The sequence below is a fragment of the Jaculus jaculus genome, chromosome 6 (genome assembly GCF_020740685.1).
Source record: "Jaculus jaculus isolate mJacJac1 chromosome 6, mJacJac1.mat.Y.cur, whole genome shotgun sequence".
Lineage (NCBI taxonomy): Eukaryota > Metazoa > Chordata > Mammalia > Rodentia > Dipodidae > Jaculus > Jaculus jaculus.
Genome location: NC_059107.1, coordinates 95,276,140 through 95,293,645, shown reverse-complemented (window position 1 = coordinate 95,293,645; position 17,506 = coordinate 95,276,140). Strand labels below are relative to the sequence as shown.

Here is a 17,506-nt window from a genome sequence, read left to right as displayed (position 1 = left end):
GCCTTCCCAACTGCCCTCTCCTCTCGTGGCAGCCTGTTTCCTGGAACCGCTTTAATAAAAGTCACTGAGCATCTAGGTTTTGACTGTGTCTTATCTCATGCCTACCAAGCAGCCTCAGAACTGGTGGGCTCTAAGAACACGTGCTTTCTGCACAACACAAGCCCAGTGAACCAACCTACCTCTGTTCCTGGGTCTCCGGGGCTCTGAGACTGTCCTAGGGCTTGGAAATAGTGGGGGGGGGGGGAGGGAGCACGGTGCGTCCACAGCTCTAGGGTGCCCTGTCCTCATGGCTTTGCTCACCACTCACTCTCATCTCCATAGCAGAGTTTGCTCTCTGGTGGGGCTGCTCAGCATTACCATAAACACCTATGGTGGTTTGAATGCAATGTCCCCCCATAGGCTCATGTGTTTTGTATATCTGGTCCCCAGCTGGTGGTGATTTAGGAGAGTTGTGGAATCTTTGGGAGGTGAACCCTTGCTGGAGAAGTGTGTCATTGAAGATGGAACTTGAGGTTTATTAGTCTAGCCCACTGGATGTTCCCAGGCTGCTTCCTCCTGCTGGTGCAGAGGTGTGATGCAGGCTTCCTGCTCAGGCATGTGTCATGCTTTCCCCACCATGATGAAACTTCCTCTCAAAACTGTGAGCTGAAGGAGCTGGAGGGATGGCTCAGTGGTAAAGGCACTTGCCTGCAAAGCCTAACAACTTGGATTCTACTCCCTAGTACCCACATAAAGCTAGACACAAGTATATGGACTTCATTTGCAGTGGCTGGAGGTCCTGGCCTACCCATTCTCTCTTTGTCTTCTGTCTCTACGTGCAAAGAAATAAATTTTTTTAAAATGTAAGCTGATGCTGGAGAAATGGCTTAGCAGTTAAGGTGTTTGCCTGCAAAGCCTAAGGACCCCAGTCCTACTCCCCAGGACCCATGTAAGCCAGATGCACAAGGTGGCACATATGTCTGGAGTTTGTTTGAAGTAGCTGGAGACCCTGGTGTGCCCATTCTCTCCCCCCCCCTTCTCTCTCAATTAAATAAATAAAAAGAAAAAAGCCTTTTCTTTTAAAAAAAAAAAAAAAGGGGGGGTAGGTTTCCATGATGAGCCTGACAAACAGCACGAGGGAGATGGAGACAGACACTGAGGACACTCAGAATGTACCAAAGCAGAGATACAGAAGCTGCTGACTTAAGGCACACCCACCATGGCTCAGGGAATTTTTCAGAAGAGGGGGCAGAAAGACAGTAAGAGGTAAGGGGGAAGGGAATATGCAGAGGTATTGCCCAAACCCACAATGACTGACGGCTGCTCTCACAACTCATAACCCACAGCCCATGGTGAATACTGGCAACCCCACTGAGGAGGGCCCTCAGTGGAATGGGGCAGGGAGGAGGGAAACGATGGTACCAACACATGATGTGTCCATACCAAGATTCTACTTAATAAAAGAAAAAAAACAGACATCCATAATTTACAATCCAAATCAGCTATCCAATGATTAAAATAAGAAGAATTGGAAACACACACAACCACATGTAGGCTGAAATCAACCCTTATATAAAGCTGCTTCTGGCCAGCTGTTTCTTCCCAGCAGCCAAGGTAACTGCTACGACACCAACCCCCTTAGCAGAATGCTCTTCCTGACTGTGTAAGGACACCCCAGTCCACCCACCCTCCTCCAAGCTCTCATTACACCCCTCGCCGTAGGACCAGAGTCATGATGACCAAGGAAAACAGTGTAAAATGATACAACAAGACAAGAATTTCCAAGGCACAAGAAACTTTTGAGTGCCTTACTGACCTGTTGGTAGCAAGACAAAGCATGTTGGTGGTGGATTTTCTAAGCCAGGCTTCTGATTGTATGAGACCAAAAGGAACAGGTTCCAATCCCAGATGTGTCCCAGACAAGCTCTTCACCACACTCTGATTCCCACCTTCCCTGTCACGGCAGCCTCAGAATTACATGAGAACATGGATGTCAGAAGCCAAGGTCTTGACAGTAAACCCTAATCAGTGTTACTGTTTGTATTTGTCATTTTGCTCGTTGCTGTGACAAAACACCTGACAAAGGCATTGTAAAGAAGACAGGGTGCCAGGCTACCTTGAAACACCAAAAAAAAGAAAAAAAGGATAAGAATAAGAAAGGGTTTATTTTGGTTCACAGTCTGAAGTTAAAGACCATCATGATGGGGAAGGCAGGAGTATGAAGCCACTGGCCACACTGCATCTGTTGTCAGGAAGCAGAGAGGAAGCAATGGCTCTTGGGTTTTGGCTGGCTTCTTCCTTTATATGTAGTTCAGAACCTCCAGCCCCGTGGAATGATACCGTGGTTAGGTTGGGGCCTTCCACCTTAATCAACCTAATCTAGAAACTCCCTCAAAGACAAGCCCAGAGGTTTGCTTCCACTGTGACTTGAAATCCCATCATGTTGACAAAACGTTACTCCTTGTCAATTTGATTCAAATACACCCATTTTAAGCCATAACCTTCCACCTCTTGTCCCCATGAGCTTCCGGCCATGCAAGATGCGTTCAATCCAACTTGAAGAATCCCCCTAGTCTTTAATAGCAGCAACACTGTTCAAAAATGGAAGAGCAGAGTCTCTTCTGAGACTTGGACAATGTGTTACCTCTCAGATTGGAAGACAAGTTACATGCTCCCAACATACACGGACACAGAGTACAAGCATTAGCATCTTCCAAAAGGGAGGAATGGGGGGGGGGCACAGCAAGTAAACACTGAACCAAAGCACAAGTGAAACCCAGCAGGGTAAACCCTGTAGCTCCATGTCCAGCCTCCGGAGCCTGTGGTGGAATCATCTGGGCTCTATCTTGAGAAGCCCTGCCCCTCCAGCTCTGTTGCCCGCAGCACCTGTAGCCTCTATTTTGGACCAGCTCCACTCTGTCTATAGCTGTCATCAGCAGACATTCCACGGCTCTGACATCTCTAGCATCTTGGGGTCTCCCCTGCATGGGGCTTCACGTTTATAGCTTCGTGTGGTGACATCTGTGGACATTCTTGTAGAACTCCAATCCCGCTGAACATTGCCTGACGTCATTGGCTCTCTGGAACTGTGGCGCATGACTCTGTGACCCTCTCAACCTAGCATTTTTATTTCTTTAAAAACAGTACCATGTGGACAACAATGTGGTCACTTCGTATCCACAGTCGGGAAGCAGAGAGGATGAATACTGGTGCTCAGCTGACATTTATTTATTTATTTATTTATGAGAAAGAGGCACGGGAGAGAGAGAAAATGGGCATGATGCCAGGACCTCCAGCCACTACAGACAAGCTCCAGATGCATGTGCCAACTTGTGCATCTGGCTCTACATGGGTACTGGGGAATTGAAACTGGGTCCTTTGACTTTGCCAGCAAGCGCCTTAACCGCTAAGCCATCTCTCCAGCCCAACTTCCTTCTTTTTATACAGTCAAAGACCTCCTATTATGGAATATTGCCACCCATAGTTAGGATGAGTCATTCTACCTCAACTAACCTAATCTAGAAAACTTCTTCACAGACAAGCTCAGAAGTTTGGTTCCACTGTGATTCTAAACCCCATCAAGTTGAACAAGATTAACCATCCTATCATTAGAGGCTCTTGACCTAGATAGCAGTCTCAGGGATGAAGAGCAAGGCCAGTCTGCCCAGAATAAGCTATACTACAGGGATGCAGGGAAAGAGGAGGAGAGAGGCTGGGGAGGGGGGCTGAGCATTGGAAAGAAAGCTTAACTCTCACATCCATCTGGAGTATTCCCAAAGATAGAATTGTCCCCAGAAATGTCCTCCTGCCAGATTGGTTATACCCTGAGATGGGATATTGCCATTGGCAATGCAGACCCCAGACCACTATGATTGGAGATGGAGAACACAAAATATTCTGGAGAATATCCCTTCCTCTCCTGTTCCCAAACGCAAGTCTCTCCTCCTGTCCCCCTACAGCCTTGGTGGATGAACAGGCCCTGGAATATCCCTTTGAGGCAACTGCACCAGAGCCAGAACCACCCCATGTCCTGAGCAGGGCCAAGGTCCAAACTGCTCCAGGGAGGCTCCTTCCTCCTTGGGGGTGTCTGGGGTCACCTGGGAGACCAGAAAAGACACAGAAACAGCCTTGGGCAAACAGAGCATCTTCAACATGCCCAACCTGCCCTCCTCCCCAGGGAAATCCCCACCTAAGAAATAACCCAAATTCCCACTCTCCCTTTTGCTGGACGCTGAACTACTTGGAACCACACACTTGCACCTGGTTAGACCCTTTCATGGCTCCCATAAACAAGGAAGGAGGGCAAATGGGAATTTTATAGGATCCTGACAGCATGGACCATTGGCTCCTCTTTGCTTTTGCTGCTCTAATTATGCACCCCAGTAGCTGCCAGTACCCCAAGCTCATAAACCTGATTTAGTGGTGATTAGGGGTTTGGCTCAGCCAAGCCCTCCAACCCAACCAGATAAAAGTGGGGATGCTAAGCCATGGTTGGGTCAGTCCTGTCCTCCATTCTCCCACCATGTCGTGCCGTTCCTTCCAGGTGGGCTCCAGGTGTGGCAGTCGGAGTTTCAGCTCGTGCTCGGCTGTCATGCCCCGGATGGTCACTCACTATGAAGTGAGCAAAGGGCCATGCCGAACTGGGGGCGGCGGGGCCCTCCGAGCCCTGGGCTGCCTTGGCTCTAGAAGCCTGTGCAATGTAGGCTTTGGGAGGCCACGGGTTGCCTCCAGATGTGGCCTGCCTGGCTTTGGGTACCGAGCAGGGGCCACCAGTGGACCACCGGCCTGCATCACCCCTGTCACCATCAATGAGAGCCTGCTGGTCCCCCTGGACCTGGAGATCGACCCAACAGTGCAGAGGGTGAAGAGGGATGAGAAGGAACAGATCAAATGCCTCAATAACCGCTTTGCATCCTTCATCAACAAGGTGAGAGGGCGGCCTGGGGGCCAGGCAGGGTGGGATCCACTGCAGAGAACCTCCTGGATCTGAATCTGTTGGGATTGATGGATAAGGATGAGGCTGTCCACAGACAAGCTGCCATTTGTCCATCGAGCATTCCATTACCACTCGACATTGAAAGTTTCTGCCATATATATATATATGCATATATATTAATATATACATACATGTGTGTGCATATATATGCATACGTGTGTGCATATGTGATGTATACATCGTATGTGTGAACATATACGATGTATACATCATATGTGTGAACATATACATACATGTGTGGATATATATGAAGATATATGTATGTATGTATGTATATATATGAATATATACATATGTATATACATATATATGTAAGCATATAGAATACATACATGTATGTGTGCACATAATACTAATATACTAATATATGTATGCATATATGCATATATGTGCGTGCATATATATGAATATATATTACAATATCTTCTATGTAACCCTGGCTGGCCTTGATCTTGCAGCCATTTTCATGCCTTTGCCTATTGAGTGCTGGGATTAGCAATGCACACCACCACACCCATCTCTTCTGATCTTTCTCTGGCTAAATTGCCAGTTGTCTCTGGGCAAACTGTCAGAGGTACGTCCAAAGTAATACTAGAAGAGATAGCCAAAAAGACCAGTAGTGAGTGTTCTTCCTCATGGAGACTGAACAATAGAACCATTTTCTGTGTGCCTAAGTGGAGAGAGATGCTTGGACCTGAAGGCAGAGGTGGGCACCATGACCCAAAATTTTCCATCAGCTTAGGCCTAGGATGAAGCAAAAGTTAATCAAACCCCAGGGCATGAGGTGGCTGTCACTGAAGTCTTGAATCTATCAGCAAGAGCTTTGAAGCTACAGGGAAGGGTGGCATGCTGCCTTTAAGAAGCGCTGAGCTAGACTGTCACCCCTTCAGCTGCCCCTGAATTTGTCCCCACAGCCCAGGGAAGCTCTTGAGTCAAAATCCATACCAAGGGCTAGGCTGGTGTTTTGGGGACCCAAACAATTAAGGCCACCATTTCTAGGTCAGAAATCAGGAGTCCTGGGTCTACCCCTGTTACCTTGAATACCTGTGCAAGCCACTCACAGCCTGGCCTCACAGATTCGGCTGACTTACACAAAGGTATTTTGGATGCTGGGCGTGGTGGTGCACCCTATAATCCCAGCACTCAGGAGCATCAAGAGATCAAGGTCAGCTTCAGCCGCATAGTGAGATTCAGGTCAGTCTGGGCTACATGAAGACCTTGTCTCCAAAAGCAGTTGTGGTTATGAACATTCCAACAAGGGGAGCCCTGGCCATCAAACTCCATATGACTGGCCACCTCCTATTGGTGTGGCCATTGAAACAGGGCAACATTTCTTCTGTAGCTATCTTAAGGCAAGGTCTGGTACAGGACCTCCCAAGTGAGCGCTGGAGCCTAAGATCTTTGTGTCCATGACTGGCCAGGACAGGATCAGCTTGCTCAGCTGTTTCCAATCTCAGTTTCAGCTCACAGAAATGGGAGAAGTGTGCCACAGCTGCCCACAGCTGGAACCTGGGCTTCTTGCCAAGGCAGTCACAAGGGAAAGGGCATACAGTGCTAGGGTGCAACCCTCAATCTGATCTTTCACCCTCAGCGCCCTGGACTAGAGCATCAGTCTCATATCGGCATGCAGGTGTGCAGAGCTTTGTCTGTCCACAGCCCCTGCAATGAAAGACTTGCAAGGAGAGGCATGGTCCAGCTCACATAGCCAGCAAGTGGCAAACTGGCAGAGCTGGCATGTGGGCCTGACCCAGGCCTCTTGGGACAATAGTCTTTCCATCTAACCATGTATCCCCAAGTGGAAGGTGTCAGTCCCCTAAGTTCTTCAAGGTATAAAAGACATAAAGACTCCTATACTTGGGTGCCAGTCTCTGCAGAGACGTTGGCCTTAGAAAATTATGGTGTGTGGGCTGGAGAGATGGCTTAGCAGTTAAGGTGTTTGCCTGCAGAGCCAAAGGACCTAGGTTCAATTCCCCAGGGCCCACATAAGCCAGCTACACAAGGGGGTGCATGCATCTGGAGCTGATATGCAGTGGCTGGAGGCCCTGGCATGCCCATTGTCTCTCTGTGTCTGTCTCTGACTTTCTCTGCTTGCAAATAAATAAATAAAATTTTTTAAAAATACTTAAAAAGAAAGAAAATTCTGGTGTGTTCCAAAGCACAGTCCTGTGCCTCCTGCCTGGTGACACTTGCTCTTGGCCGCAGGTGCGCTTCCTGGAGCAGAAGAACAAGCTGCTGGAGACCAAGTGGAACTTCATGCAGCAGCAGCGGGGTTGCCAGAGCACCATGGAGCCGCTCTTTGAGGGCTACATCTGTGCCCTGCGAAGGCAGCTGGACTGCGTGTCTGGGGAACACGGGAAGTTGGAGGCGGAGCTCTGCAGCCTCCAGGAGGCACTGGATGGCTACAAGAAAAAGTGAGTGGGCTCTACCTTCACCCCACTGGGGGAACCAGGGTGAGCTGTAGAAATCCTCCCAGCTCCAACTCCCCCATCTCCAGAAGCAGAGACCTGAGAACTTGGTTCAGTCAGTGGCAGAATTCGATGTGGTGACGTCGACAGAGCATCCCGTGTAATCACCTGCTTGGTACACGTGGAAGCCCAGAATTGTCCTTTCTTTCCCTCCCCCTTCCCAGCGCCGTGCCAGAACGAGATGCTTTCCACCTCTGCTCTAAACACGCCCTCTCACCTGCCACTTCCAAAGCCCCAGGTCTGCTCCAAGTTCATTCTCATCTTCTTCCCCCAGTCCCTCGGCAGACTAGGAGCTGCCTCCATGGCCCCTAGTGCACCCTGGGACTCTTCCCTTTGAGGGTTTGCAGCTTCTCTTCCCTTTACTTCATGAGTCCCTCTCAGTGTATCCTGCACCCCTCCAAGCCAAGTGTTCCTTCTCTTGACTTCTGGTTTCTGCAGCCCCGCCGTCACTTTTCACCATCACCACCTCCACTGTCAAGAACTCTAGCCCCCTCGGTGTGGACCCCCGGTGCCATGGGTGCTGCTAAGATCCTGCCCTCACCCACCCTCCCTCAAGGCAGCCTCTAGCTCTGCTTTCCAGAGCGGAGCAGGAGGCTGGTGAATGTGCCAGTGAGCTACAGGCAGGCAAGAAACTCTTGTACTTACAGGAGGCCGAGGCCCACAGAAGTTGTCTGCTAGTGAGTCCTAGGTGGGTCTGCCCTGGGCACAGGGACCCCTGGGAATGTATGTGGAGGAAGAGTGGTAGGGGCATTTGTCTGCTGAGGAGAATCAGTGCAGACAGACTTAAAGCAGCAGTTGTCAGAAGATGTGGGACAATGAATTAGAGCCATACTGGGGACATATTACTATGTGTCATCCATGGGCCTTCTCAGTGGCCAACACTATGCTGGGAAGTGTGGGTGCTCTAGAGAGGAAAAACGTGTCCTGGTGCCTCAGAATGCTCCATGCAGTGAATCCAGACCCCCTACATTTATATGTGAGCAGTTACTACATGGAGCAACAGAAGGGGAGAGGAACCCTTCCCAGTGCTGGGAAGAGGAAGGAGGGGGCAAGAGTATAGGAAGGCTTCCCAGAGGAGGTGCCATCTGCTTGTGACTTGGAAGGATAATGTCTCTTCAGATGGATGGCTTCTTTGAAAAGGAGAACCCAAAGCCAAGCGTAATGGTACATGCCTGTAATTCACGAGGCATAGTGGCACCTGCCATCTTTTGAGAGGCTTAAGAAGGAGGAGTTGAGTTCTAGGCCGGCCTGAGCTACAATAGTAGTTCGAAGCCAGCTAGGACCACATAGCCAGGTGCTATCTCAGAAACAATTTTTAATGAATTACTGATTCAATGAAAGTCCAGAGTAGACCTTGGAAACGAGGAACAGGAATCGGTGATTGTGGCAGGCTGTAAGAAAGGCAGAGGCCAGGGCTGGAGAGATGGCTTAGCGGTTAAGCGCTCACCTGTGAAGCCTAAGGACCCCGGTTCGAGGCGCGGTTCCCCAGGTCCCACATTAGCCAGATGCACAAGGGGGCGCACGCGTCTGGAGTTCGTTTGTAGAGGCTGGAAGCCCTGGCGCGCCCATTCTCTCTCTCTCTCCCTCTATCTAGCTTTCTCTCTGTCTCTGTCGCTCTCAAATAAATAAATAAAATATTTAAAAAAAAAAAAAAGAAAGAAAGAAAGGCAGAGGCCAGACCGTCTGCAGAAGCAACGCCTTTCTTGAATGGTACGCGGCACAGTAAGATTAAGAGAGCAGTTTATGCCAGGCGTGGTGTTCGAGGCCATCCTGAAACTACATAGTGAATTTCAGGTCAGCCTGGGTCAGAGTGAAATCCTTCCTCAAAAAACTAAAAAAAAAAAAAAGAAGAAGAAGAACACCAGTTTGTAACTCAAGATGAGCTCACTGGGTTGAAAACTGGGCTAATTGATTGAAGAATGAGCTTCTGCTGGTGTGCCAACTGTGGTGGCAAATGTTTGTTGAACACTTGCCCAGGGCCAGAATTGTCGTATTACTGACCTCAGCTAACTCACAAGAGACCATGAAAGCAGGACCCTGGCTAATCTCACTCTACAGGAACTGCTGCTGGGGGTGGTGAGGCCTCAGCCTGGCCAGGACTAGTGTATGGCAGAGCTGGGATTTGAACCTGGGTGGTGGGTTTCAGAGTCCCATGCCAGGGCTGGGCAGAGCTCTGCTGGTCCAACAAAAGACAGGCATAGGGAGGCAGAGGGACGCTTTTAATTGATTGGTGCTATTCATCAGGCTGAGTCACTCTAGGCTGGGTGAACCCCAACTCTGATTCCCTTTCCCCTGGGGAGCACTGTGTGGGCTGAGGAGCCCTTGGGGAGGTAGGAGGAAGTAGCCAGGCTGCCTCTGTGGTCTGATAAGTAGGTAATTGCTACCTCTACCACTAGGCTACTTACTGGTAGGGGCCTGACCTATCCCTCTTGCCCCCATCAAGGAAGAAGCAGGTGGTCAGCAGGGGTTGGGGGGACTCCAGAGCTGTAGCCAGCTCAGAGCAGCTCAGGAAAGATGGCATGCAGCAAGCATGGCCTTTTTCCAATTCCTGGAGGAAATGGCTAGGCGATAGCCTTTCCTCCACAGTAGCAATGAAGATGGCCTTGAGAAGGACTTGCAAAAGGATGACTCACCACAGAGCAGGCTGTAGGAGAGTGAGAAGGGATGGCTTGAAAGGTGGCTTTGAAGCCGGGCTTGGTGGTGCATGCCTTTAATCCCAGCACTTGGGAGGAAGAGGTAGGAGGATTGTCATGAGTTCAAGGCCAGCCTGGGGCTACAGAATGAGATCCAGGTCAGCCTGGAGTACAGCGAGACCCTACCTCGAAAGCCCCTCTCCCAAAAAAAGAAAGGTAGCTATGAGAAGCTCTGGTGACAAGTGTCTATCTCGAGACAGGGGGAGCAAGAGGGGTTCAGAGAGAAGGCTGGAGCTTAGGCCAACAGAGACAGTGTGCTCCCAGAGACCTGAGGCATGATTAGTCTACCTCCCTCCTTCCCATAGGTATGAAGAGGAGCTTGCCCTGCGCCCCTGCGCTGAGAATGAATTTGTCACCTTGAAAAAGGTGAGAGAGTTTGCACAGAGGACAAGGCGCCTGGATTTGTGTACATGGATATGGCCCCGGCCCATCCCCTAATGCACCCCTTTCCCTGGATCTCATGCGCTGGCCCCATTGACCTTGGGAAAGAGGAAGGCCAGATACTACCTACAGTCTTCCTTGCAATGAAGCAAGGTCTGGCTTCCACCCTCCAACGCACATGGGCCAGTGTTGGGGAAGGGTCATGTCTCCACCTGCCCGAGCAACTGCAGACGCGGCTGGTGCCAGGTCAGAAACAAAACAAACACTGACTCAAGCCCCCAAGCGCGAAGCAACACCGCCATTCCTCAGACCCGGCTGGACCTAGGCCCCTCTGCCGAAGAGCTCTGGGAAGGTCCAGGCACTCCCTTCACACCCTTGCTACAGGTGTCAGGCCCAAGCAGGGGTTCCAAGACTGGGACCCTCCCTCCCACTTTGACCCCATCCCCCTTTACTTTGTCCTGGGCTCAATGAGATCTGGCTGCATACCTGCCCCCCACCCACCCACCAGCAGCTCGCCCTGAAGGTGTCTGGCTGGTGGAAGGTGCGGCTTCCTCTGTCACAGTTGTGTCCCTGTGTTGTTGTGCAGGATGTGGACACAGCCTTCCTGGTGAAAGCCGACCTGGAAACCAACGTGGAGGCTCTAGAACATGAGATTGAGTTCCTGAAAGCCCTGTTTGAGGAGGTACCTGCTGCCGTCCACATGGCGGGTCAGCGAGGGGCTAAAACACGCCTAGGGCAGCGCAAGGAGAGAGCCCCATGCAAACTCAGGGAACAAGACACCCTAAGAGCCCAGCGTCCAGATCCGGGGTGCTCAGGGTCCTGTCGGAAAGTTCTGGATCACTAGAGGTCAGGGGCAAAGAACAGGAGCAGGGCACAGGAAGCAGAGTCCTGAGAGAGCTCAGAGCAGGCTTCCCTCGCTCCTGTGCCCCCAGCGCTCACGCCCCTGCCCCGGCCTCCCCAGGAGATCACCCTGCTGCAGTCTCAGATCTCCGAGACCTCCGTCATCGTGAAGATGGACAACAGCCGGGACCTGGACGTGGACGGCATCGTGGCTGAGATCAAGGCTCAGTATGATGACATCGCGAGCCGCAGCAAAGCGGAGGCGGAGGCCTGGTACCAGTGCCGGGTGAGGAGGGTTGGGACGTTTGGTGGCAGAGGCACACGACCAGGGGACGGGGAGAGCAGTTGAGGGAGAAAAGAGAAGAAAAGGGGACAGAAACAAAAGACAGGAAGCCGGGCGTGGTGGCGCACGCCTTTAATCCCAGCACTCGGGAGGCAGAGGAAGGAGGATCGCCATGAGTTCGAGACCACCCTGAGACTCCATAGGGAATTCCAGGTCAGCCTGAGCTAGAGTGAGACCCTACCTTGAAAAAAAAGACAGGAGGGCAGGGAGAGAGAGGAGATGGGAAAGGAGGAAGGTACGGGGGAAAGAGAGAGGGCCCATATGCTCTTTGTCCCCAGAAGCAAAGCACCTAATGAGGCCGGGCCATACCACGGTGGCAGAGAACCATACATAAACCCAGCCCTGTTATTTGTGCCAGGCCAGGTCTGTGCAGAGCGTGGAGAGGGACCCCACAGAAAGGCCAGGCCTGTCACCAGGGTGCTGGTGCCCAGCTCTGTTTGTTTGCAGGCTCTCCGGAGTGGCCCTCTGCAGCAGCGCGCAGTCAGTCTAATTGGTAGTGGTGGCAAAGCAGCTTTGGGGTGTGGGAGGAGGCCGCTGGCTTGGGTGTTATTTACTGATGGGAGAGCAGAAACAGTGATTAAGGGGGGGGGGCACAGTAATTAGGGGCTTGCTGGGAGGGCAGGAGGAGCCCTCAGGCAGCTCGATGGAACAAATACTGTCATTGCTGCCCCGACCGGGCCAGGCACTGCGCATGCAGTCACCCGCCCAGTGACCCTCGTGTGCCGAGCACGGTGCTGGGAGCTGTAGATCCGGAAGGGAATGGACAGACAGACAGCCCTGCCTTGGTGCCATTATTCTTCTTAGACACAGGGCCAGGGACAGGCAACACGACAACAAAGTGGAGAGGGGACGTGCTAGGTAGTGGTGTGGATACGGAGGAGGTTAAGTCCAGTTGAAGGGCAGGGATGCTACGAAGTGGCTCTGTGGGGTGGCTGAGGAAGGGGGGTGACACCAGGATATCTCTAGAGGAGACCGTATTCCCACCGGGAGACATGCATGCGACCAGCCACACAGATGACATGGGAACACACAGAAGTCATGAAGGATGAGCAGCAGGGTGAAGGGGTGGATGGAAAAGGCCACAAACTACGTCTGGGAAGGCAAGGGCACCGGCACCCCTCCTACTCCCAAAGACAAATAAGGCACCAATAATCAGAAAGCAGGGGAAGGGTGTGCGGGCCAGCACACAGAGGCAGGAAGGCCAGGTCCCTGGAGGGTCAGGCAGAGGGCCCGGCCCCTCCACAGGGCTGTGCTGGACGCTGGGTCTGAGGACTCTTGAGTGAACAGAGGGAACAAACCCTGGCCTGTAGCCAGCCCCAGTGACACAACCATGACCCCATCCATGACCAGCTCACCCAGCTGCCCCTCACCTGGCTGCCTTGCGTCAAGTGCACTGAGGGAACACAAACGCATGCCCCGTCCTCCTAAGTCACAACCACAAAGACAATTCCATTTATTAGGGATTGTGTTTAGCTATGAGGATCAAAAATCTAAAATTAAAAAAAAAAGTAAAAGTTGATTCAAATTTGAATTTTACTTTTTCTCAGATAACAAAGTATAAAAGCAGACTGCCCAGAATAACACCAGGTTTCTATGACAGCATCAGAGCCCCTAAATCTTTCCAGCTTTCTGTTCTGCCGTCTGAAACCCATGTTTTGCCTCATGTTGCAAAACAGCTGCAATGCCTCCAACATCACGTCTTCATATTAGGCAGGAGGAGAACAGAGGGGGAGACCATGCCACCTGAGTTGTACCCCACTTTAAGAGCTTCCTGGAAGTATGTTGCCATGTAGTTAGTAAGGGTGGACACATTTTCATTGTTGTCGTTTGTTTATTTTTCTCTCCCGAGGTCTATGTCTCTCATCCAGCACAGGGATGGTTTAATTGTTGGTATCCTCTGTGACACCCTTTTCCCCAGCCACCCTATTGACAGCCATGTTCCACAACTTCCCTGCCCTTCGCCCTAACTTACTTCCTCCGAAGCCACATCACTCCATAATACATGCTCTCTGTGTTTCTTTGTCATTTTTTTACTGCATTCCCCTGATCTTGTCTCTAAGAAGGAAACTGGTGCCAAGCCATGGCTGTCTGCTCTCTGCCAGCTGTGCAGCTTCCAGCACTGAGCTGGGCATGTAGAGAGCCCTGAACACCTACTGACTATAGTAGCTGAGGCCACGGACTCCTTGATCATCAGCCTGCTTTGCTCACAGGCCTCTGCCTTAAGGAGAGCAGAGTAGATGCTACAGGCTTTCCTACAGTAACCAGATTTTTAAAAGAAGAACCAAAGTGGTTTGTGCTTACTTTTTGTTTTGCATTTTCTTTCCCTAATTTTTTAATATTTTTATTATTTATTTGCAAGTAGAGGGGGCGGGGAATAGGCACGCTAGGGCCTCTTGACACCATAAATGATTTCCAGACACATGTGTCACTTTGTGCCTCTGGCTTTATGTGGATCCTGGGGAATCAAACTTAGTCCATCTGGCTTTGCAAGCAAGCATCTTTAACTGCTGCACCATCTCTCTAGCCCCCTGTTTTGTAATGTTTCCCAGCCACTATCAGAAAATTGAAAGTTAATTTTTTTTAATCCAGAAGTACTATATATATGTATACATACATATATATGATAGATAGATACTCTTCAAAATATGTAATATTAAAAACAAACTCCTCAGGCTGGAGTAATGGCTTAGCAGTTAAGGCGCTTGCCTGGGAAGCCTAAAGACCCATGTTTGACTCTCCAGATCCCACATAAGCCAGACGCACCAAGGTAGGGCAAATGCAAGGTTACACATGCCCACTAGGTGGCACAAGCATGTGCAATTCAATTGTAGTGACAGAGGCTCTGGCTCACAATTCTCTCTCTCTTTCTTTCTCTCTGAAAGGAAAGAAGGAAGGAAGGGAGGAAGGGAGGGAGGGAGGGAGGGAGGGAGAGAAAGAAAGTCCTCAAAAATTGGATTCAAATTGAGAAGGTGTAAAAGCAAAACACTGTTAAGCCAAAGGAAGCCATAACAGTACATTTTGTTTTGGACTATGCTGAGCCCCGGGCCAAACACAGAACCCTTCCAAGGTCCAGAGGGATATGAAAAGGGAGAGAGTCCTCTGGAGAGGTCAGGCTCTAGGGCAGAGGAAGGGACTAGTTCCAAAGAAAAAGGTACCAGAGGTTTGGGGAGATGTTAACAAGCCGGGAGAGAGAAGACTGTAAACAATACCAAACGTCTGTCATCACGACCCCAAGTTGATGACTGGAAAGCGGGCAAGGCGCCCAAGCGAGGTAGAAGCTGGAGAAGAGGCTGCGGACAGTGAGGAAGGGCCTGGGCTCTGAGCTCTCTGTCGTGACAGTATGAGGAGCTGAGGCTGACAGCCGGGAGCCACTGTGACAACCTCCGCAATCGCAAGAACGAGATCCTGGAAATGAACAAGCTGATCCAGCGGCTGCAGCAAGACATCGAGACTGTCAAAGGCCAGGTGAGGATCCCAAGGTGGGCTGGGAGAGCCCTGCCAAACTGTGTTCTCCTGCTGGGCTGCGGGGAGGGGGCGCTGAGCCCAACCCTCCCTGTGAGCACTGCTTAAGAGCAATGAGCCGGAGCCTCCTCCGTGAACAAGAAATAAGCCCATGTAAGAGCATGAGGCTATGTGCTGGAGAGATGGCTTAGTGGTTAAGCTATTGCCTGTGAAGCCTAAGGACACCAGTTCGATTCCCCAGTGCCCACGTAAACCAGATTCACAAGGTGACACATTCATCTGGAGTCCTCTTGCAGTGGCTGAAAAGCCTGGAGTGCCCATTCTCTCTCTCTTTCCCATAAAAAATTAAGATATATATATTTATTTATTTTTTTTTTTTTTTTTTTTTGGTTTTTCGAGGTAGGGTCTCACTCTAGCCCAGGCTAACCTGGAATTCACTATGGAGTCTCAGGGTGGCCTCCAACTCACGGTGATCCTCCTACCTCTGCTTCCCGAGTGCTGGGATTAAAGGCGTGTACCACCACGCCCGGTTTAAGAAATATATTTTTTTAAAAAAGGAAAAGCACGAGGCCATGTGACCAGCTGTCAGAGAGGAAGTAGCAAGGAGAAAGACACAAGGGCTCTCTGTGACGCAACAGTTCAAACCCTGACTAAATCCCAGGACTCTGACCTTCAAGTTGATGCTTGAGTTGTTCATAAAATCAGACCCACTCTATTCTACTCAGCTAGTGAAGATGAACCAGGCACTAACATCTATGGTTCCGTCCACCCCTACCCCCACCACCACTGCCCATTACTGAGCAAATCTCAGAGGAAATCTTGGCTCCCCTTGGAAGGAGCTTCCTGTTCCCAGGACGAGCCAGGTGTAGGATCCTCGAGCGAGACTCACAGCAAATTCCAACCCGGCAAGGCCCCACCATATATGTGCCCTGTTGGTCTGCCAGTCCAGCTCAGGACTCCAGAGGTCTAGTGATTCCTTTCTATACCGTCTTCCAGCGCTGCAAACTGGAGGGGGCTATAACCCAGGCAGAGCAGCAGGGCGAGGCGGCCATCGCTGATGCCAAGTGCAAGCTGGCGGGGCTGGAGGAGGCCCTGCAGAAGGCCAAGCAGGACATGGCCTGCCTGCTCAAGGAGTACCAGGAGGTGATGAACTCCAAGCTGGGCCTGGACATCGAGATCGCCACCTACAGGCGCCTGCTGGAGGGCGAGGAGCACAGGTGAGCTGAGCCAAGGATGGGCACAGGGGAGTCCATTATCCCACTGCTATTGCCATCTCACAGTTGTGGAAAATCTACAACGGAATACAGACCACATTCTTGGTGAGGGTAGGCGTAAGGGGCTTCTATTTAAGGCAGTTACCTGATTTCTTTACCTCCTCTCCCCAGGCTGTGTGAAGGCATCGGACCTGTGAACATATGTAAGTAGCTAAGCCTTGCCCCCGAGGCTCTGAGTCTTGGGATTTTATCAATCGAGATAGAAGGTCCATCTTCTTCCATTCAGCCCTTTGGAGCCTCCCACACTGCATGGGAGGGGGCTGCCTGCCACTCTGGCAGGGCTGTGCATGTCACTTTGAATGTCCCAGAGGCCCAAGGAACCACACTGACAAGAGGCTACTTTTCTGGAGGGGGGAGGAAGAATCCAAGAGACAAGGAGAGCCCGAGGAGAGAAGCAGGCATTAGGCCTAGCTTCGGCAAGGCTCAGGGAAAGCGGAAAAACACGAACTTCTAAGCACCGGGATGTGGCTGGACAGGGAGCCGCAGGAGCGGACGCACAGGGTGGGGTCCTGAGGGTGCCTCCCTGTTCCCACAGCCGTCAGCAGCTCCAAAGGCGCCGTCCTGTACGAGCCCTGTGTGGTGGGCACACCTCTGCTGAGGAGCGAGTACTGCCAAGCGGCCACAGGCGTCCTCAGAAGCAGCGGGGGCTGCAGTGTCGTGGGCACTGGCGAGCTCTACGTCCCCTGTGAGTCCCAGGGGCTCCTGTCCTGTGGCAGTGGGCGAAGCGCCAGCATGAAGCTGGGGGCCGGGAGCAACTCCTGTAGCCACTAGAGTTGGCACCGCTCCAGAGGCTGGGAACCAGGGCACAGGGCCCTGGGTGTCACATCCCCACAGGGATGAAGACAGGACACTTCGAAACCTTCCCTTCCCACAGAGATTCCATATTGCTCTCGGATACTCCTGATAGCTGATTTTGCCTCTCAAATCCATCCTAATCTTCAAAACTGACCTTCATGTAGCTGGGGGAAGTCCTGGGATGGGTGGGACACAGAGAAAGGCTGCGTTACTCCTGTCACTGGGCTGGTGACAATCAGCCCTAGTGTGGCCAAGACAATAGCGAGAGCCCCAACCAC

General features: G+C 51.3%; 1 protein-coding gene across 1 annotated transcript; it reads left to right on the top strand.

The window, feature by feature from the left end:
* Nucleotides 1-4,501: 4,501 nt before the first annotated feature.
* On the top strand, nt 4,502-17,204 carry Krt82 (keratin 82). The gene is made up of 9 exons (XM_004649856.2): nt 4,502-4,906; nt 7,178-7,386; nt 10,439-10,499; nt 11,101-11,196; nt 11,476-11,640; nt 15,037-15,162; nt 16,156-16,376; nt 16,545-16,576; nt 16,969-17,204. Exons 1-9 carry the CDS (start codon nt 4,502-4,504, stop codon nt 17,202-17,204), a joined length of 1,551 nt encoding a protein of 516 aa, XP_004649913.1.
* Nucleotides 17,205-17,506: the final 302 nt, after the last annotated feature.